The 23,154-nt window shown below is 41.2% G+C and overlaps 1 protein-coding gene across 13 annotated transcripts in view; it reads left to right on the plus strand.

Moving 5' to 3' along the window:
* cacna1g (calcium channel, voltage-dependent, T type, alpha 1G subunit) overlaps window positions 1–23,154 on the plus strand; it is a 208,763-nt gene that overhangs the window by 47,426 nt on the left and 138,183 nt on the right. For all 13 annotated transcript variants that reach the window (XM_086302859.1, XM_086302861.1, XM_086302851.1 and 10 more), the window contains exon 3: window positions 1,218–1,315. In XM_086302859.1, the coding sequence (XP_086158985.1) occupies window positions 1,218–1,315 (98 nt within the window). The remainder of the gene's footprint in view (window positions 1–1,217; window positions 1,316–23,154) is intronic.

Here is a 23,154-nt window from a genome sequence, read left to right on the forward strand (position 1 = left end):
TGTATGCATACTTGTGATTGAGTATGTGCGTCTGAGAGAACGAGAGAGGGAAGGAGTAGCTATTCTTGTTTTGCTCCAGTGTAACAAGCAAGAAGGGATTGTCCTGGGACACCTTAATGTGTAAAAGGCGGGCATTCATGGGTTCATTAAGGGAGTTTCTCCCACTTAAGGTGCTGCACACACACACACACACACACACACACACACACACACACACACACACACACACACACACACATACCCTCTCCGACATGTGTTGCGAATTTGTCAGACAGACAGACTTGGAGTCAGTTCGAGGAGGGAATTCCTTCATCTGCACGCTCCTTCAAGCAACACATGTGCTCAGCATCTGGTCCACACACTCACACACACACATATCCAACACACACGTAAGCAGAGGCAGTGAGTGTGAGAAGGGATAACGATAAACACTGATCAAAAAACAAGAAAAACGTTTTTTCAGGCATTCCACAGTCTCTCCCCTAAGTGTTGTCCTTCTAACCTCCCATCACAGTCAGAAAAGCGCCTCTAAAGAGCTGCCGGAGTGTGTGTGTGTCTGTGTGTGTGTGTGTGCGCGCCCCTGTGTGCATGTATGTGAGTGTGTGTGTGGCGTCTCAAGGTTAAGAGGCCGACTGATCTGATGCTGCTCTTTTATGTACTGTCGAAGCCATATCCTCCATTCAGTGATGAGTGATTCACCCGCTCTTGACGTCTCAAAGGGGATGCGCATATGCCACTCTCTGCTTTGAAGGCTGATTGTGCGAAGGTACATGCAAATATAACCGTGTGTTTGTCAGGCTCGCAAACATCGCGTGGATGCTTTGCTTCATGTGCAAGCACAAACAGGCACAGCACTGTGTGTGTGTCTCAGTGTCAGTGTGTAAGCATGTGTGCGTTTTTCAAACTTTTCTGGACTTTCAGTTGCAGTCCACAGAGCGCTGGAATGAAAGCATATTGTTTGCCAGAACACATGCATTGCAGCCATGTCTAAAAGCAAGAATGTAAATGTGGTTCAGAACCTTACGATGATTAATCACCACTTGCCCTGTGAGGGGTGGGAAGTGTTTAATACATGCAAAATATAATTGGCTACATAATAATGTTTTCCCATTTTTCTGTTTTAATTCCCAGCGTGATCGAGCACGTCCTGCAGAAACAGCAACAGCATTTGCCGCGGCTCTATTCACACATGCTTCCATTCTTTCTGTATGTTCCAGGATGCTGGAGTACTCGCTCAACCTGCAGAACGTCAGCTTTTCAGCAGTGAGGACAGTTCGTGTGCTGAGGCCGCTGAGAGCCATCAACCGAGTGCCAAGTGAGTGTAGATCTCTGCTCACAAGCCACATCCCAGACCCTCATACACTCCGTCCTTTTGCAATTTTAGGCTTCCTCTCCTTGTTTTCTAAAAGTCAGGCCAGGTTGCCCAACTTTTAGTCTGGGAATAGCTTTAGGCCAATTTCAGTTATTATTAAAAAGTAGATGGTGGCGGTGCAAGCGCAGGGTGAGAACACAGATAATCGTCCAGTCTGTGAGGTTCAAGCGGCTGTGCTCTGACAAAAATATCACACAGACAGTATGGAAACATTCAAAAACACATTCAGCACACTAATTGTTTTGCTTCCTTTGATATCTCAGTATCGCTCCTTTCATTGGGCCAAAACAGTCAGGTCCAATTTTAAATGCGCTTGGCATTTTTCTTTTTTCTTTCTTTCTTTTTCTTTTTTTTAAATTGCATGCAAAAGCAGGAACCCATGTGTGCAACAGACACCATATCATAGTTTGACCAAGCAGCCAACCAACCTGCAGGGCTGAAAAATGAAGCCGGCATGGAAAAGCGCCAATGGCCACTTGAGGCTGGCTCCAAGAGTGACTAAATCCCCACAGTCTTTCATGTTAAAATGGCTAACTTCTGCTAAGAAATTAGCCTAATGCCAACAAAAAATTGTTCATGTGTTGTTTTGATCTCTATAATAACCACATAGCAGTATTTTTTTTTTACATTCACTCCTTAGGCTCTTGTTTGCTATTAGCTGTTTTTCAGTATGCTTCAAATCAAGAGAGCAAAAACAGCAAAGAGTGACCTTTGTATTTTTTTGTAATTCACCTCTTTCAATCTTGTTGAGGCTAAAGTTGAAGTTAAAGTTGTTTTAGCAGACTTGATGCTTAGCAGACAGCTAAAATCAAATCACTAAGTCGGACCACTCAGTTGTGTTCTCTTGATTCCCCTTGAAGCATGCTGAAAAACAGCTAACAACTATCCTGTGCATTAAAATTAGTATCCCTTTTGCCCTGACCCTGTCTCCCCTCACCCTAAGCTGTTGCAGCAGATGGTTGCCTTTCCCTGAGCCTGATTCTTCCAGGTTTCTTCCTGTTAAAAGGGAGTTTTTCCTTCCTACCATCGCCAAGTGTTTGCTCATAGGTGGTTGTCTGACTGTTGGGGTTTTCTCTGCATTATAGTAGAGTCTGTACATTATAGTAAAATAAATAAAACTGATTTGAACTGATGCTGAGGAGTCCTGTAAATAGAAATCAAAAGGCACATCCAAAAATGGATACTGCTTGCTTCCCAATGGCCAGCAAGCAGTATTTTGGTTCTCGTGATGAACTAGGCTTGATAGCCAAAGATATTAGCCATATGGTTTTATCTTATCTTATATCTTATATTGGGTCTATTTGCCTGTAATGTTGCTTGCTATAATTGTTGGTCATGCAGGTTCAGTTCCTCCACAATGGCGGTATGTAGGTCAGAGGCAAGTTGATCCACGGTTGGACACCTTCAGCATCTCTGTGTTTTGCTATTCTCCCCATCCAAACAGTTTTGGTCTCTGACAGATTTATAAGCAATTTTCCAATTCACCAACTTCTATTAAAGGACTGTAGTTCATAGCGACACTCACAGACTGACTGTCACACTTGTTCATTACCCTCCACGAATCCCTCAGTCACTCGCCCTGTCTCGCATCCTCGCCCATCTCATACTTACTCTCACACCCTCCCCCAGAAAGAGTGCCCCCTGTTCCCTTCCCCTTCTATTCCATCGGTCTTCATTACTGTTTAATCAGTGCAGATTGAATTTCCAGTGCACACATTAAGGTTTAAATAAATCATAAGGATTTCTATAGTACCCCAGCAGTCCACTTGGTGCCTTCCTTCTTAACTTGATATCAGCACCTGCAATGCTTTCATTTTAGATACAGATCCTAATTATGTCATTGGCTTCTCTCAGAATCATTTCATCGCAATGTGTTTCAGTGTGTGTGTGTGCAGGTGTTTACCCCATGTGGGTGCATGAATGGGATATCAACCCCCTTCCTCACCCATTCCCCCAGATGATGACACTCTTAAGCCCCTTGTATAATCTCACTCTCTTGTCAATCAAAGCCATTGCGGGGGGTTCACCCTTGCTCATTACCCCTCATATGCAACACACACACACTAAGAGAGTGCACAGTTACTCACACTGACTCGCTCATTAGGCATCCAACCATCCCTCACCCTAATCATGGAACTAATAGTGGCATTCATGTGCGGATGATTTGGTCTGACTCTGGCCCTGTGGGGAAAATGTCATTGGGTAGATTTATACTGGTGGTAGTGATGGGGCGGGTGGTGGGGGGACTGCCTTTGGTGTGGCTTCTATCTGTCTTCTGCCCCCGTTTTAGCTTTTTTGCTGTCTAATCAGATCTTGTGGAGAAACTTGCAGCATTCATCATGACTCTGGGTGGGGATGTTTGTTGTGTAGCTCGGGCTATTTGGAGGTAAACTGAATTGAATCTGAACACGTGGGTTCTCCAGTTTTTTGATGTTGGCCATTCATGTCCTAGATGATAGAGAGGTTTTAGAGTATGAGGCTTTTTCCCATTTCTGTTTTTCCCCTGTTTCATTAGTCTACAGTGATACAAAGGCCAAAGCTGCAGTTTGACATTTGAAAGTTCACCAAGTTGATAAAAGAATTTGACTTGCCTAATTGGCGCATTTGCCATATTTTAAAAGAGGTGATGTGGCTTTGAGTCATACATGCAAAAGCAGCTCTGTCCACATAATTAATTATATAATTTATTATTGATATACAGTGCTCAAGCATATTAAAGAAACACTTAGAAAAGTCATCAGATCATGCTGGATATCAATACTTATACAGCCTGGGTAAGGTGTTAGGAGTGAAAGGATACCAAACTGTTTGATGGAGATTGGTATTATCGTTAAGGCTGAAGTCAAAGACACCCTGAAAATCAAAGCGCAAATATGATGAAGCAGGCCGGTCAGTTCTGCTGGAATTTCATTGCATCAACTGAAAATAGTACTCAGTAGTTTGTATGGCTACCACCTGCTTGTTTGAATGCCTGGCAATGTTGGGGAATGTTCCTAACGAGATGACGTACTGGGGAAACCCCCCAGATCTGGACCAGGGCATCACTGAGTTCGTGGATAGTTTGAGGTGCAGCCTGGTGGCTTCAGATGGACTAGATAATGTCTCAGGAGTGTTCTCTTAGATTTAGGTCAGGAGAGCGTGGGACAGGTTAAAGGTATCAGTTCCTTCATCCTCCAGGAGCTGCCTGCGTACTCTTGCCACATGAGGATGAGTACAGTCATGAACCAGGAGGAAGCCAGGACCCACTGCCCTAGCATCAGACCTGACAGTTGGTGCAGGGATTTTATTCTGATATCTAATGGCAGACCATCACTGACCTACCACCAAACTGCTCACTGTGACTAACGTTACAGGCAGCATAATGTTGTTCATGGCTTCTCCAGACCCTTTCATGTAGGGCTGGGCGATATATCGAGTTTTTTAAAAATATCGATATATTTTCATACGAGATATAAGATGTGACAATATCGTTTATATCGATATAGTCTATGTTACGTTATAATTATATTTGTGGAGCCGCAGGTTTGCCTCTCTTTCGTCCACTTTTGTCTCTACGCAACGTTACTCGGCCTCGCCTCTCCTGCACTGAACACAACTCCCCCATAGCTTCACCTGCAGGCAATGACAAGATGAAAGCGGAAAATCTCCGTTAGCGAGTTACCGTGCATGGGGCTGGACGGCGTCAACGTGTTAGCGAGCTAACCGCGCTAGCGAGCTAACCGCGCTAACGACATGCAGCCCGGAGGGGCTGCACGGCCTAAAATCGTTTCATTTTCTCAAAAATCGACAGTGCGTCTTATGTATGAATTCTGGTTGTGCTTACTGACCGCGAACCGATTTTATGTGGTACACAGCGCACAGCAATCTGTCAAAAAAATTTTTATTATGACTTTGCTAAGCTACAGAGCTGCACCGCTTGATGGATTGTTGGAGGATTACGGCTACCGAGGAGGAGCCTCGCGGAGTGATACGTACTGTGTGTGTATAAGGACCACAAATGGCACCTGTTCAGAGACGTGGTGCAGCTGTGAAATCTGTCTCTTTGTTATTATGCTCAGCGTCTATTAGTTTACATTTTGACTGCACAATTGTGAGCTTTTTGTTATGCACAAAAACAACATTGTTTTCTTTTATTTATGGACCATGATTATTTAATAAATGCTGATAATTTATTTTTGAGTAATTTCTTCATGTACATCTACGCTGTATGTAAATAAAAGTGCCCGTGTGACATCTGGGACAGTGTGACTAGGAACTCTCTTTTTGTTCTTAACTTATGGCTTTAAAAAAAAAAATCCAGATATATATCTTATATCGCCATCCAGCTAAAAAATATCGAGATATGAATTTTGGGTCATATCGCCCAGCCCTACTTTCATGTCTGTCACATGTAAGCAGATGTGACAGGTCCAACACGTGGACCTGCTAATTCTGATATTCTATCACGAATGCCAATCAGGATGATGCCGAACAGCAAGCAAAGGTCCCACTAGAGAATGTAGGGCCCTCGAGCCACCCTCTTGAAGTCTTTTTCTGATTGTTTACACCAATGACGTGCTGGAGAACATTTTTATAGTGCTCTACAAAAGAATAGATACCAGTCCTGCTGATGGGTTAAGGACTTGTCCAGCTCTCCTAGAGTAACTGTGTCTCTCCTGGAATATTTTTCATGCTATTGAGACTGTGCTGGGAAACATAGGAAACCTGCCAATAGCATGTATTGAGATAACACCCTGGACAAGTTGGACTACCTATGCAACCTCTGCAGGCTCCCAGTATCTCCTCATGTTACCAGTAGTGACAGTGACCATAGCCACATGCAAAATTAGTAAAAAAAAAAAAAAGCAGTCAGAAAAGATGAAGAGGGAAAAAATGTAATTTGCCTTAACCTGTGAAATCATTCATATTTTGGGGATTGGTGCTAATTTCATTAACACCAAAGCAGACACCAACACCGAATATCTTGTCTAAATATGGTATCTGATATTTTGTTCTGATTTTACTACCTTATTTGGGAGGGGGGACAAGTGGTATATTTGACTTATTGGCAGGCAATTATTTTATTATATTTTTAAGTCACTTAACACTTGCCTAAGAATCACTAAAGTATAAACTGGCACCTTACTTAAGGGATGAATCATTTTTGTGTCTATACATAATAAACAACTTAGCAGCGAACCCATTTTAAATAGCATCTGCAGGCACTTTGTTGCTAGAAGCAACACAATTCGTTCCCATTTCTTTAGCTGAATCTATGAAAAATGCCAAGGATAACACAGTTGGACAAGCATGAAATAGTGTTCTTGCACCAACAAGGTGATTCCCAAAGAGCTATTAGCTGAAAACTTGGTACAGTATATCTCAGCATGGAATATAGTGTGTTTTTAGAAATTTGAGGAAATTGCCCTTCTTTTTCTGGGGCACAAACGAAGAAGTGGCAAAAACTATCTATAAAAGATGAATGGTATCTGAAAGTCATTTCCATAAGAAATAGGAACAAATCCATCAAAGACCTGACACAGGATCTCAGAGATGCAAATGGGACTTCAGTTGAGCCACCTACTGTTCGGTGGGGCGTCATCAGAAATGGTCTCAGTAGAAGGGTAGCTGTCAAGAAGCCATTGTTCAAAAGCTTCAGGAAGCCCGCAGAACTTCCTGAAGTCTACTTAAAGAAATTGAACGAAAACTTTTATCAGAGAGTTCAGGCTGTGTTGAGCTACAAAGATGGTCATACTAAATATTGACTTACAAACTCTTGTGTTTTACAAACTCGGGCATTTCAGTAAATTAATCTTTTTCCCACTTGCCTAATGAAACACAAAGAAATACTGGGTAACTTAAGACTTATGGACAGTACTTTACATGAATGAAGTTAACGGTGATTCAGTGCTCTCAGAGACAAAAGAGAGACGTATCAAGTTACATTGGGGAAAAATATCTACCAAGAGGGAAAAAAGGCTTTTAAGAACATTATCTTCTATCAAACTAGTAACCTTTCTATTGTGATTTTTAGTCGACTTGACTGTTGATTCAATATTTGCAATTTTAGTGTCCTGGTGACCACCGAAATTCAAGTTAATTTAGTGCTTGAAAACAATCGCTGAAATACGAGTGCCTGCAGGCCGAGTGGCATGATTGCTTCAAGAAGGAGTTTTGGCGGGAAATAAACTCCCTGGTGTCTCTCTTTCGTCCACTGTGTGCACAGAGATGCATCTAGGCCAGTGTATTTCCGCTGTTCCATCTGTGCCTCACAATTAGCATTATGTAGAGAGTTTCCTTAGTAAATCTGTTAACATGGTGTGAATATGTTGCAATCAACCTGGGGTTATTCAAATCCAGTGTGAATTGGGCTTAAGAGCTGCTTATGCATGAACATTAAATGCTCATGTTTCTAAGTGATTAGCCAGCATTCTGGGCTCAGGTGTAGAGCAGCTGACCACTCCACAGGTTGAAAGAAAGCCATTTGGCACATTAACAGCAATTACTCTAATGCAGTGAGCATCAGCTCTATGCAGTGTAGGTGTTGTGTAGGAAAAGGTATTTTATTTAGCACCAGCAAAGTTTCAAATCACCAATACTGTCATTGCTATTTAGTATGGATGGGTATATAATGTGTAGACAGGGTTGCAGTTTGCTATGTTGAAATGGAAATGGTATATCTCTGCTACTGGAGAACAAGGGAAATGGGTCACCATACTCAATAGATCTCTTTATCTATCCATCTATCTGTGATGACTCTCTAGTTTTAATTGTCAGTTGTATATTTCAATATATCAAAAATGTAAACATAACTAAACCTGCAGGTGACACGTGTCTGCACACCTCAGCTGATGGCTTATATGCAAGCACTTACAGGTCAGCACCTTTTGCTAATATGGTAAAAACTTTCCATCTCCAGCCTTGTATTTAAATTTCTTGTTGCTATTAGTCCACTGCTGCCAAGAATGTAAGTCATCTGAACCTGGCTCAGCAAATGTATAAACTGTTAAGAGTTCACATTCCTCCTTGTTGTTATCCGGAGCCCCTCGCGGGTCTTTTTGGACTTTTTTCTTTGTCTTACCTTGAGTCCATATTGGAACAGAAGGCTGAAGCTCATCCTAAAACACAGACACACGCACATCTTCACACTAATAATAATAATAATAATAATACATTTTATTTAAATAGCGCCTTTCAAAGCACCCAAGGACACTGTACAACAGATAAAAACTGGAAATATACACAATGATAAAAATAGAAGATAAAAGTTAAAACATACAGAAATTTAAGAATAGGCAATTTTAAACAGATGAGTTTTGAGGGTGGACTTAAAAAGAGAGAATGAACTAATATTTCTGAGGTCCGGGGGTAGGGAATTCCAAAGTCGAGGGGCAGAGCAGCTAAAGGCCCTCCCTCCCATTGTGATCAGACGAGCAGAGGGAACAGAGAGAGAAAGAGAAGATGAAGATCTGAGGCAGCGGGATGGGAGCTTCATCTGTAATAAGTCAGAGAGGTACGGTGGAGAGAGAGAATGAATAGCCTTGAATGTATACAGAATTATTTTAAAATGGATGCGAAATTTGACCGGGAGCCAGTGAAGTTGCTTCAGGATTGGGGAGATGTGGTGGGTAGAAGAAGTCCTAGTAATAATACGGGCAGCAGAGTTCTGGACACGTTGGAGCTTGTTGATAGATTTTTGTGTAAGGCCAAATAATAATGAGTTGCAGTAGTCAATTCTAGAGATAACAAGATTATGGATGAGAATGGCAGTGGCGTGAGGTGTGAGGAAGGGGCGGAGGCGATTAATGTTACGGAGTTGGAAATATGCTGCACGTGTAATATTATTGATATGTGAGTTAAAGGATAATGTGCTATCGAGAATGACACCCAAGCTTTTCACAGAGGGAGAGATAGGGACCAGCGAGTTATTGATGGTGAGAGAGAAATTGTTAATTCTGGATAGCAGTCGTTTAGTGCCAACCAGAAGAAGTTCCGATTTATTGCTGTTGAGTTTAAGAAAGTTGGAGGAGAACCAAGAATTAAGTTCAGCTAGACAGAGGATGAGGGAGGGTGGAGGAAGAGTAGAGTCAGGTTTGGTAGAGAGATAGAGCTGGGTGTCATCGGCGTAGCAGTGGAACTGAATATTATATTTACGAAAAATATGTCCGAGTGGAAGAAGGTAGATGATGAAAAGAAGGGGCCCGAGGACAGATCCCTGGGGCACCCCAGTGGATAAAGGAGAAAGCTGAGAAGTGAAGGATTTTAATTGAATGAACTGAGTGCGGTCAGATAGGTATGATTTAAACCAGGCTAGTGGAGTGTGAGAGAGACCAATAGAAGCTAATCTGCTAAGGAGAATGGGATGAGAGATGGTGTCAAAAGCTGCACTCAGATCAAGAAGGATAAGGATGGAGAGGAGACCAGAATCAGCTGCTATAAGAAGGTCGTTTGTTATTTTTATAAGAGCAGTTTCAGTGCTATGTAGAGGACGAAAGCCAGACTGGAACTGTTCGTAAAGGTTATTATCAGTTAGGTGAAGATGGACTTGTGAAGCAACTATTCTTTCAAGGATTTTTGAGAGAAATGGTAGATTGGAGATAGGACGAAAATTATTAAAGTTGTTGGGATCTAGACCAGTTTTTTTCAGAATTGGGGTAATAGCAGCAACTTTGAAGGAAGCAGGAACAGTTCCAGTGGTGAGTGAAGAGTGAATAATAGCAGATATGAGGGGAAGGAGAGGGAGTAAGCAGGCTTTGACGAGGACAGTGGGGATAGGATCGAGCTGGCAGGTAGAAGGCTTTGATTTATGGATGAGATCAGCAATATCAGCTAAGGATGGAAGTTGAAAAAAAGAGAGGAAGTGAGAAGGGGGAGAAGTTAGGACAGAGAAGCTACATTGAGCATTAGGGTCCAGGTCTAAGTGTATTTTATGAATTTTATCAATAAAGAATAGCATTAGAGCATCACAGAAGTTAGATGAATAGAGATGAGCAGGGAGAGAATCAGGTGGCCTGTTAAAAGAGTTGAATAGTGAGAAAAGGGTCTTGGTAGAGTTCTCACTTGAGCAGACAATAGCAGAGTAATAAGCAGATTTGGTTTGACTAATACATTCCTGGTAAAACAGAACGTGGTTATTAAACATATCCTTATGAATAGTAAGGCCAGTTTTCTTATAGAGACGTTCAAGCTGTCGGCCTTTAGCTTTCAGTAGCCGGAGTTCAGGGGTGTACCAGGGTGCAGAGCGAGAAAAAAGTACAGTTCTGGTTTTTTGTGGAGCCAGGGAATTTAAAATACTACTAAGGCTATGATTATAAAAAAGTACCAGGTCCTCTTGAATAGCTAAGTTGTTAGAAGACAAGCAGCTAGAAAAAGCAGAGGAAAGGATATCAAGATTTATATTCTTGATATTCCGGAAAGAGATAATACGGGGATTGTTAATTACAGAGAGGGTCATGTGAACATTAAAGGAGAGAAGTAGATGGTCCGAAATTAGCAGTTCGTCAGCTCTACAGATGGAGGGGGTAAGTCCAGAACAGCAGACTAGGTCCAAAGTGTGGCCCTTAATGTGGGTAGGGAAGTTTATGTATTGTTTAAGGCTGAAGCTATCAAGGCAGGATAGAAGGTCCTTGGTAAGGGGATGGTCGCAGTTATCCACGTGAACGTTAAAGTCACCCAGCAATATTATATTAGGGGAGACAGTAGCTAGATTGGTCAGCAGATCGGCAAAGTCACTGATAAAAACAGAATTAAATTTTGGGGGGCGGTAGATGACAGCTATTACAATGTGCTCGTTAACTCCTGTTAACGAGCACATTGTTCCTGGGCCGGTGTCCACGTCCGGCACTCTGGCAATGATTGATGCGCTAACATGGCAGTCCTGCCAGTGGAAGTGACAGATACATTTCGCAGGCTCCATCCGCTGGCTGCCAACAAAAAAACAAAAATCCCAGACTGTGTCACCACCATATCACCACCCACCGTCTGCCATCTGATTGGCTATTACCCTCACGTCCAGTACCAGTCCGCAGGGACCTTGTACCAGCCTGTCATTGGCTAAATCAAGGCAGACATGACAGCCAGTGACATACCTCTGTGTAGTATTCAAACGGAGTTACTGGGTGCTCTTGTGTCCAGAATACAGTGTTTTCTTGGGTGACAGAGGAGCATCCCCGGCTTTCTTCAAGATATTCAAGGCAAAAGGTGCTTCTAGTAACTATTTAATAACCACATTCTTTAATATTTAAATATATACTATCAGCAAATGCTACTGTTGTATCCTCGAGTCAGCTGCTACAAAATTCAAATTGAAGAGAGCTGCATTAATAGGTTTTAGTTACAGACCTTGAGGCACTGAAAGCTAGAATACTAACTAGAATGCTGAAATGTAATTTTTCCTGCCTTGTGTTTATAGGCGTAAAGGTGCCATTGTTATGCAGGGAAGGGGAAAAAAATCCTTTTTTATCCTCAGGCTTTAGTTCACGCTTATTTTACTATGCAACACGCAGTATTTTCAGAATAGAAAAGGAATCCAGCATGATGGATTCTCATCTACCAAAGTTCCTAGTAGACTTACCCGCCAACTGAAATTGTAATTCCTTATTTGGTTTTGGTTTTAATGAATTTTCCCACCGTGGTTATCGGCAAGTTCTTAATTCCGAACAGCAGCTGCTGGGATTAAAGAGGAACTCCACTGGGTTTATGAATACATGACAGTGTAGTAGACATGTGGCGTACAACATAGCCTTTGAAAGTGATTGTAGCTGCAGAGGAAGTCAGAAAAAATACCGAGTGGTGATACCATCGGGACACTATGAATTTAAACGTGCATTTTAAAGCGCGTTTTAAAAAGTATGGGAACAAAAAAGGTGTGGGAACTGACAGACAAAGACATTTAAGGTTTGCATCATAGGACAACTAGGTTTCTGGATATTATGATCAGAATCCCCATATATACTTTTTGTCTTTATGAGATGCATTTTTAGGACCAGTGATGTAACCCAGGTGACCCAAAGTCATGTATTAGCCCTATTTTATGTCACAAATGGACACAGACATTTTGATAATATCATAATAAATGTAAAGGTACTGTGAATAGAATTTAAGGTTATTTAATAGACAAACACAATGTTGTACACATAAATATACACTGATTCTTATTAACCTGGAATTAAGCCACTTAACCTTAAATGCGCATAAACATAATTATTAATTCCCAGTATTGTTGTAATTACAACTTCTCCAGAGAAGTGAGAACAACAACAGGTAGTTATAAGCTAACATTATGCCAGCTAATGTGCCGGCTCTGAAAAACAATTTGTGAATAAACTCTCATATGATGAGAGGATGTAGTCAAAGAGCCCGAGTCCAACAAGGTTAGATCGACTTGCCGGCTAATAGCTGCTAACAGCAGCATTGACAGAAAAGTTCAGGATATCCTCAACAACTCGCCTCAGTATAGGTGTCATGGGAAAGAAGTGAGCTTCACCAAATCATTGACTGATATCAAACTCCCATATTAGTCAGTCAGTTTTACAGCCATTTCCAGGGTGATGAGACGTGGACACCTACAGCGGCCACCATAGCTAGCATTGTGCACTTGAAGTAGGAGGAGTAAGAATTCAGTTGACTGCAATCTGACATCTAGTGGTGAGATTTTACACACGTACCCTTAATTTAACAAGCAAAACAAAGCCGAATCATTCTGAAGCTTAACACAACAAAAAATGCCAAAAACATCATGAGACAAGTTACAGGTACCGTCCGAGGTTTGTACTTTACAGAAACCGTTCTTAAACTTACTGTAGGAGCAGTATTTGACTTTTAATCTGTTCCTATTTTAATCATAAGCTTTTATTAAACCTAATCAAGTCGTTTTGATTGAACCTACCCGAAACAGTCTGAAAACTAAAGGTCAAAGTTGCTGCCATCCCTCCTAACGTGGACGTGATTTTGTTTTTTATACTTCCTCATCTAGCGAGATAGTATTCTGGAGGACTACCCTGCACATTGCAAACTAACATTAAATATGCACTCAGTGCGTTAAATGAAGATAAGTTAGGAATGAGAATGTGTTGATCTTACTGAACTTTTGCCAAAGCTTAGTTCATCCGATTGTGTCTTTAAATGAGGCAATAATTCATGGGTAACTTAAGAAACCGAATAGATTGCGTCAGGTTGGAGGGCAAAGGTGGTTTTATGCCTCAGGCTTGCAAATGAGCAGACGTAACAAGATAAAACTTTTGCATTCCTCCCAGACTCGGTGAGTCTCGATGAAACTTTTGGCTGCTGCGAGTACGCCACATTTGAGCGATTGATAAGCTGGAGGCAGCAGTCAATAGTTGATTATCACAAGACACACAAGACACACACTCTTACCCATCCCTGTCTTAATGAGACTGATTAATAGCCCTCAGGCACTTCCTGATTGTTGAGCTGCCTCATGTGCCCTTTTCCCCAGAGCCTTATCAAACTAGCCCACACATATGCACAGGTAGAGCTCGTACACATTTTCCTCACTTTCTCACACACTCGCGAACCTGCAGTGCATGCACATGCAAGCTGTTATTTCTACCCATGCATCAATAATACGTAGTGTTTCATCCTGTTCTCCACGCTCTGTTAGGCTTGGTGTTTGAGCTGTACCAGGTTCATGCACACTGTCTTGTAATTCCACCCAGATACGCCCTAAAGGCAACAGCAACACAGGAACATTATCAACCTCGCAGCTCCCAGCACGACCATGCCTCCTCCTCCTCACCCTCCTCTTATGGCACATTGTTTGCCAAGCCACAGTACTGTAATTAAAGAGCTCACAAGAACGTCCTAGCGTCTATTCTTCCCTAAGATGTTGGGAGAAGGGTTTTATAGAAAGGCCTAAGTCACCCCCTGACTTTTGCTGTTTTATTGCGATGTAAATACAAGAGGGAGAGCCTGGATGAGTCAGGGGACGGGTTTGATCCGGAGGGCTCCTTGTTTAAAGAGGAGAGCTGAAGTAATAACACGCTGATAAGGTTAGAAAGAGTTCAGAAGAGGAAGTTGTTTGCCAGAGGATGAAAGTAAAGAATGTCACAGCGTAATCTTTGCTCTCCGCTGTCAATCTTTTGCTGTAAAAAACAAAAAGCTCTTTTTAGGCGAATCTTATTATGACAAGAACACCCCCAGCAGCTGTTGGCGGGCGAGTGATATTTCCTTGCCTAAAGACAGAAGAGATTGTGTTTTACTTGAATTTTCGGTCCCAAGTCATTTTCAAGGTTTTAAGCTGCCACAGTTTCTAAAGGCTTGAAGTTCAGGTCTTTGATCAGCTGGAATATTCCCAGATAAGCAGAAGACGAAAGCACGCACAATCATCACCCCACAGCTGTGTTTTGTCAAAGAGATTTGATGCAGGGGTAAGTGCAAGTGAACAAGTAGATGTGTAAAAAGGTGGAAAAATGTTCCTTTTTAAGTCATCATTTGTTTGAGTGAATGATGGAGTCTAGGGCATCATTTATCACATCCAATCGTTCCTTCAAGCTTATCCAACTAGCCTCACAGCTGGGCCGGAGTCTATTGCAGATGAAATGGTGAAAAAGGGGTAGTACAAAGAAGAAAAATAGTATCCAATCAAGTTAAACCATCTTCAAATAAATACATATAAATATTGGGCTGAGATCTGAGGAATTCGTAGTCCAATCAATACCTCAAACCATTTTTGAGACATTTCTGATTTGTGGCTGGGAGCATTATCCTGCTGAAAGAGGTCGCAGCCATCGGGGTATACTGTTTCCATGAAAGGGTGTATGTGGTCAACGATGCTTAGCTGGTGGTACATGTCAAAGTAACATTTCGGAAACATGATTTGTCCAAGCAGGCTACTTTCTTCCATTGCTTGGTAGTCCGGTTCTGTCCAGTCCAGCTCACGTGCCCATTGTGGACAGGATCCAGTATCCTGACTGGTATGTGACCATGCAGCCCTGTACACAACAACTTGTGGTGCACTGACACGTTCAGCTACATGGGCCAGCCTTCACTCACCCTGTGCATCAGTGAGGATTGGCTGCAGACTGGCTGCTGTTTCTTCCTTTGACCACTTTGACCAGGAACAACCTACAAACCATCAAATTTTGGCCCATGTCAAACTCGCTCAAATACTAATCTTTCCTGCTTGCTCGCCTGGTTCCTTATATACCTCACTCGCTATCACCTGATAGCCAAGATGAAAAGATAATCAGTGTTATTCATTTAACCTGCCAGTGGTCATAAAGTTAAGCCTGATCGGTGTGTTTATATATGTATATTGCACTCACTCACTCATATAAATTGTGTATCTTTAATTTAGGGATTTGTTTATCTGCATTTGCACAGCTATGCCCATGTGGGTTTGTTTGTATGGAAGGCCCGTTGTGGAAAATGGATCAGTCTGACTCAGTATGTAGAATAATCATAAGCATAAAACTATGTGAGTAAACTAATTTAGATTTTTTTTTCAGTGTCTGTTTCTCATAATTTTGTATCCACTGGTCAATACAAAAAAAAATTCCGATGATTACAAAAGTTCAGTTCTAAGCCCGTTCTCTTCATCGGGTTTCATTTTTTTCCACATGGACTCTGGCTATGAGTCTCATGACTCACTTACACAGAGGATTATTTTCATTTTGGGGACATGCAATCATCTCTGTCTGGAGTCGCTTACAGCGAGCTTGTTGCCGTCCACTCGGAGCAAATAAGAAGAGACGCAGGTGTATGCTGCCCCTCGACTCAGAAAGCCCATTAGTTCACAGTACACAGATTACAAAGCTGGCTGGGCCGGAGCTGGACCTGGACAGCAGAGCAGAGGAAGCAGACCTAATCTGCCTGCTAACAGATGGCTCCCCCGATCACACGCAGCAACCCGCCTGCCAGCCGTGTTGGAATGGAGTGGCTGCCCACGGCGAGGTTGGAGAGGGCACACAGGCGGAGGAGGAGATGATTGTTATTGAATATGAAATGTCGATCACTTGGAATGAGCACACTGTAGAGGTTGGGAGAGGCTTGGTGGATTGATTGTCTTACCTCGGACATAAACAGAGGTTCTTCTTAAGAGATTCATGCTCGCGTCTGTCACTGTTTAACAAGTTACTCTCATGAATGGCTCTGATCCAGACGATGTATTGTTTAATGCCCTGATTTATACTCCTCTCACAATAGCACTCTGCAAAACAAACTGTTGCCACTTCAAATACTTTATGTCGTCTTACTTCTGGCTAAATTGCTTCCTAACTGCCATCACGCCTGTTCCAAATACCAATCGCTCAAAGCTGACTTCTTTAATGTTCAGCCATTACAGGCGTACCAGCTCTGAGACTCTTCTGGTTTTGATCATACTCCGGACATATTTAGACTATATTTTAAAAAAAGAAAGAAAGAGAGAAAAGAAAAACCCTTCACATACCGTACTTGAATAACATTAATATGTTTGCCGATGACTACAGCAATTCTAAGATGGTTAATGTGATGAATGTGTTGTAATGTGTTGCACTCTCACTGTATGTGAGAACCCAAAGTGCCCGAAGCTGCGGTTCCCTTCGTGACCACTTGAGGCTAGCTCTGAAAACAAGTCCCCAAATGTAATTTTCAAAGATACAGATAAAGTTTTCTTCATTTAAGTTGATTTTTTTTGTTACTGAAAATTGAGAACACATGCTTTCTAACTAGGTGCCAAAACATTGACTTCAAAATGCAGTGTTTAGAAACCAGTGACATCATGATGGTACGTCCTTCTTCTATGAACAGTCTTTTTGTCTTTTGGTGGTTTTTTCTCTCCAATTGAAATAACCGAGTTCACGTAGCTCTTTCATAACTCCAAGACAACATTTAGTTTCTTGGAAATAATGAGCCTTACTGTGAATGCAGCACAAGCATGTACAATTATACAATAGATTATATGAATATGCAAAAAGCAAAATAACAAACAAACAAAAGCACTGCTATATATTACATATTTAATCTGTCATAACTGGTACTGCACGGGGTTCTGACAAATATAGCCACTTTATAGCTGGATGAATGCTTGGTTAGTAACGTCTATGTATCTTGTCATGTTAGCAATAACTGATTGATTAAAACTCACTACTAGACTAGTTTTGTTTCCACTCATTGAAGTTATTGACCCTTTTTAGCTAATATCACCTATCAGTCTCAGTGCAAAATGTTCAGTTGTAACTACATTACCTTTTCATACCTGTCCTGCTATGATGGGAACTGTATGGACTTCTAAAAAGATGATTACATAAACTCTGCTGGAACAGGACAACACCATTTGGACAACCTACCTGCAAATCTGCAGGACAATGTAATTTGAAGTAGTTAAGTAAATAATTGTAACAATGTTTTTATTTGTGTGCGCATGTGTGTGCTTTACAAACATATTTCCACATGATGACTCTAAATGTAAATGAGGGCATTTCAAAATGAACATATTAAATTTTTGTTTTTAACATTATTGATATTTATCTTCCAGCATTTTTCAATGTTGTAACCATTATACTTTCACACATTTATCCACTTCACAGAATCCCACGAAGGTCTGTTAAAATAATGATGATAACAAGTCTTGTGGGTGTGTAAGTCTGAGCTGTGTCAGTTATAGAAATCTCAGATGCAGATGTGTAGTGCTGCTGCTCTGAATCACAGCATATGAAGCCCGTCATTGTCTGGACACTAATCCCAGCTGCTGTTGCTAACTCAGGCACAGCTAAGCAGCATCCTCACAGCTCAGCACATTACTCTCTGAGAGCGATCACATGAAGGAGTCGCTGCTTAATGTGCACTCTGTGTGTGTGTGTGTGTGTGTGTGTGTGTGTGTGTGTGTGTGTGTGTGTGTGTGTGTGTCTGCAATGACCAAACACAGGGAAACACGGGGTAGAGTTACCTTTTGACTCGGGTCTCTCAGAGCGTATGGGCCCTCACACCTCTGAATGAATCCGTATATTTTCAGGCAGTTCAGGCAGTCGTGATGAAGGTGTCTCCCACCAAAGGGCAAGTGGCTACAAATGGCCACAGGCAGTGAGTCATGCCTTCATTTTTACATAACTCCCTGCACTGGATCGCTTCCCTTGAATCATGACAGGATGTTTCTCTTGTAAACAGCCCTGCAGAGCCGTATTTAATAACTTGCACGATGAGTGGAGCATCGCAGATAATTTCTTTACGCCTCTCATCTTGCGCCGTGATGGTAAATGCTATTTATGCTGCTACCGTGTCCAGTGTGTAATGTGGCAGCTATTACACAAACGGAACCGTGCTTTTCAAGTACCATTCAAGTTTCCAGGCTTTCTCTGCTGTCACTTTTCAATTTTAGCTGGATTTCACAGCTCCTGGATTTTTCTCCAGTGTCGGCGAAACACGCAAGTTATCCTGCAAATGTTCAGCACTGTCACTCATTCTCTTGTGCCTTACCTTTGCTCCTCTCCTCCCTTCATTTCTCCCCCTGCCTCTCTTGACGGGCTGTGGCTCATTTTGTTCTCCAGATCTGAGAAAGTCCGCAAACTCCTTCTTGGATTTCCTCCCATCTGTCAACACGGGAAAAAAAATAAAATCTGTCAGTGTGCACCCGATTAAACAAAAAAGAACTGAAACGAAAAACAAACTCAGAGCTGAAGATATGAAAAGTTTCTGATGCAGTTTGCTGTGTCAGTCTCAGATGGCGCAGTCGTCTAAACATGAAAAGGATGAAATTTCGCCAACTTTAAAACAGGAATGGTAAATGCATGCACTTTCACTCCAGACCAGAGGAGATTTTAGTGGATATGGACACAAGCAAAGACTTTACTGTGTATTCTGACAGTGGATCTCCTCCAAATCACACTTTAAAGTATTCCTGATATATGTATATTTAAAAAAAGAACCATGAAGATGTCAAGGGAAACCCACTTTGATTCACTAGTTTTTTTTTCATTTCATCTCATATTCCCATTTTTTGTTTTGCTCCTAACACATCTGATGGGATTTTAACTTGGAAATTGCTCATTTTTTCTGATTACCCTTTAATATTTTGAAGTAGAGCCCAACTGATTTCTCAGCAGAGAAATATTCTAACTTTCTCAATATTATAACTTAATGTTAGCTGTTTGCCAATATACTGGTATCCACATTCATCACAGCTAATAAAGACAAATTTAAAAAGTAAAGCAGAGATGGAAGAAACACCCTTCAATCATGCTGTAAGTGTTGATGTTGACTAGTTTATCTGCTAGAGGAAAGTTTGGAAGTTTTGGAACGGCACAAACATAACAACCAGATCCGAGCAGGCAGAGTGTAAACAAGTAATGTGTTGTCTTGTAAACTGCATTGTCGTAGTATGTTATTAAGGACCCATAAATAACATCACATGATAGAACTGACAACCTGTCCAGGGTGTATCCCGCCTCTCACCCTCTGGTAGCTGGGATAGACTCCTGACAGCCTTCTCATCTCACTCGTCCGGTTCAGATTAAAACATTTAGGTTTCAGGATCTTTACAAGTATTTCAAGCGAGCAGAGAAATTTGGAGAGTTCTTTGTGTTATTGCTGGGTTTTTACCTCACAATATAAAGCGCCTTGAAGCAACTGTTGTTGTTGTTTGGCGCTGTATAGATAAAATTTGAAATCAACTAACTGAATTATTTTGCTTTGATTTTTTTTTATCTGTATGGTCAGTTCTTAATGGTAAAACACTGCAGTTTTTTAAAGAAGGGAGATTCTTACATACCTAAAATTCACTATGAAAATATCACTGGCCCAAATTTTAAATGAGTTTGCTGAAATGTTGACATTTTATTAATTCATTACTTATTAAAGAACAAGATGGTTCATCATCCTGAAATGTCCTGAAAACTGGCACTAGTCTTTAAAAATTATAAAATGTTCTTACATTCATATATTTGGGGTTTTAAATACTTTTAGCATTGTAGACCAAAATAATGCTATTTTAATTTCTATGCACATTTAGATCACACAATGCAGCTGCATCCATGCCGTTTTGGATCAGACAACACTATAATCCACAGTCCAATTTACAAGGTGGCAATAATGTGCCAAAACTGATATAAAGCCAGCAGGACGCTATGCTGCTACCAGGAGGCTGAGTCAAATCCAAAATAAAATATTTGTGGTCATACGCAGGTGGCAAGTCAGTTTAGACAACAAGGCACGTGTGAAAATGAATACATGACAAAACCAAAGCACAATGCACAGGAAAAAAGGAAGATTATGTACAATTTGAATGAGGTATGGAAACTTTGGCTAGAAATGAATATTCTGATAATGACAAAGGGAAACTACAGCATTGTATACTTGAGAGAGTAAATAACTGATGGGATGCTGGTGTGGCCTGAAATTGAGGCAACATTAAAAAAGCACAAAGTGGAATCAAGGATTTGCAAAAAAACACAAAGTGATTAAACACAAAACTGTAATGGGAAATCTATCGTATCTATCTATCTATCTACCTACCTACCTACCTACCTACCTACCTACCAACCAACCAACCAACCAACCAACCAACCAACCAACCAACCAACCTTGGTACAATTTCATTCAAAATGATACCAAAATGTTTTAAAAGTCTTAAAATTAGCATGTTTTTACAGGGTGTCTATAAGTAAACAAATTGTAACATTTTCTTTTATCAAATCCGCACCTGCCCTTTTGAAAGCATCCCCCAAATAAACTAATGAGCTCAGTGCCTTGGTTTCTTTTAATGGGACCAGATAACCCTTTGATTTCATATATCTCGTTTTCCCACCCTCTGCCTATTTGGTGCCCTTTCCATTGACTCAGTGTCCTTCCCTTCTGCCCTCTGTTCCTCAGTGCCATCAAATGAGTTCTGCCATTGCAATGGCAGGCTTCGATTCGGCCTATCCAATTACCCAGAAAACCCCTGATCAGGAAAATGATCCTCATTATTAACGCCTGACTCAAAAACACAGCCAGAGAAGGAGAGAGAGAGACAGAGAGATGGGCAGGCAGAGGTGGAACTAAAGACACAGAGGGGAAAAGGGGAAACCAAAGCAGTGTGATGGAGAATAGAGATTACACATTGGCAAAAACAAGAGAGAACTGAACAAGGTTAGGTAAGATAGATTAACAGATGGTTGGATAGTATACAGCTAGTGAGAAAATCAATGTGAAAATCAAATCAAAATCTGAGGGACAGAGCCAGAGTTAGCAGAGGGAGTGTGTAGGCGGTAGGAAGTGTGTGTGTTGTCAGAAACATGAGGGAACACTGTCCAGAGCAGACAGATTTAGAGATGTACTGTATGAAAGGCAATAAAGCAGGTCTTTTACTGTGGCTTTAATTCAGAACAAACTGTAGGAGTCCTGCTGGTACTTTCACAGACTGCTAACTACTTCCGCTTGACTCAGTACCATTGTGTCTTCTCCAAATATATTTTTAAACATTATTTTAAAAGGGTGTTGCTAAGCACACCAACACAGTGAAATGACAGGTTTCTAGTAACTACTAAGCATTTATGCCGTCCGGGGCTCTGACTGGGATGTCACTTTGGATTTTTGCTACACCAGTGTCATCGTGGACAGTTATAGCACTTACAGTACTTTTCAGCAGCAGAAACTTTGACATATTTCACTGATGATCAATACATGCTGTTGGTTTGCACCACTTCTAAATAGCATCTCGCTAAATTTGGAAAGACATTGTCACTGTCACATTGGCAATCTGGTGTTGGACCAATTAGGGCTTACTGTAGTGTGTATACACTATATATTAGTGTCTATAATGCCTAGTTAGTGTTTTATTAACAATCATCGGATACTACTGTGAACAGACGTTGTGTTCGAGTTGTACTGTGGGCCATGTAGTGATTAGATTCTGTCAAAAAAGCAAACATAAACAATGTGTGGAATAAAAAGGCAGTAGCTAGCTATGTGTCAAACTGCATGATGTTAATTTTGTTGAGCATAGAGTCAGTTCAGGCAGAACAAGATCAATCTGGCTCTGCTGATACCTTTCTATGGAAACTCTAACAAGAGTTATTGGCTGCTTTAGCTTGCCCAACATTGCTGTACATCTGCAAGCCTCTTTGCAACCCACCTCCATCCCAGTTCTTTATGTTTTTCACATCAAAAATGTGGAAAAAGCCTAAAAACTAAAACAAAAGCTATCGGTCCTGTCAGTGCAACATGCCATTTATAAGTCATTATTAGCAGTGCTTTATATATTAAAAAAATGGATGGGCAAAATTAAATTCTGCTATACATGGCGGTCTACAGTTGTTCATTTCAATTTCCTGAAAACCTTTTTACTGGCGAAAAATTTCATCCTGAGAAACTGACACACTGAATCATTTCTGTTTGTCAAGGGCCCCATATTGTTTACGAGTGACCCACAGCACTGTACTTCGTCTCCTAAAATGAATGACCGTGTTTTGACAGTCCTTTAATAAGCCCTGTTTTGGTAGTATAAAACATAAAGCGCAGAGCGGCTATATTTACTAGATTATGACATGTAACAGGCTGTTATTTCTGTGATTCATCATTTTTGTTTCATTTTCATTAAACTGAAAAAAGCTACTTCGGCATCTGCTGGAAAGTGTGTCATTTCATCAGATGAATAAAACACAAAATTTTGCACTTGTCCCTGCAGGTCTGTTAAAACAGGATTTATGCAGCATTTAGTGTGAATGGTACTTGTTTGACTAGGATATATGCAGCGATGAAAAACGTTCTGCAGTGCCTCTTTAACTGAAAGTGCTTGGATTCTCCATTCAAACAGACCTGATCCACACAATGCAGCTATATGGATCTACTGTGTGCTGCACAGATGTTTGACCTTTGCTTTGTCTCTT

This window comes from Aulonocara sp. 'chitande type north' Nkhata Bay, linkage group LG8, assembly GCF_057382095.1.
Source record: "Aulonocara sp. 'chitande type north' Nkhata Bay isolate Kocher_YH1m ecotype deep benthic linkage group LG8, A_spYH_male_GT1.1, whole genome shotgun sequence".
NCBI lineage: Eukaryota > Metazoa > Chordata > Actinopteri > Cichliformes > Cichlidae > Aulonocara > Aulonocara sp. 'chitande type north' Nkhata Bay.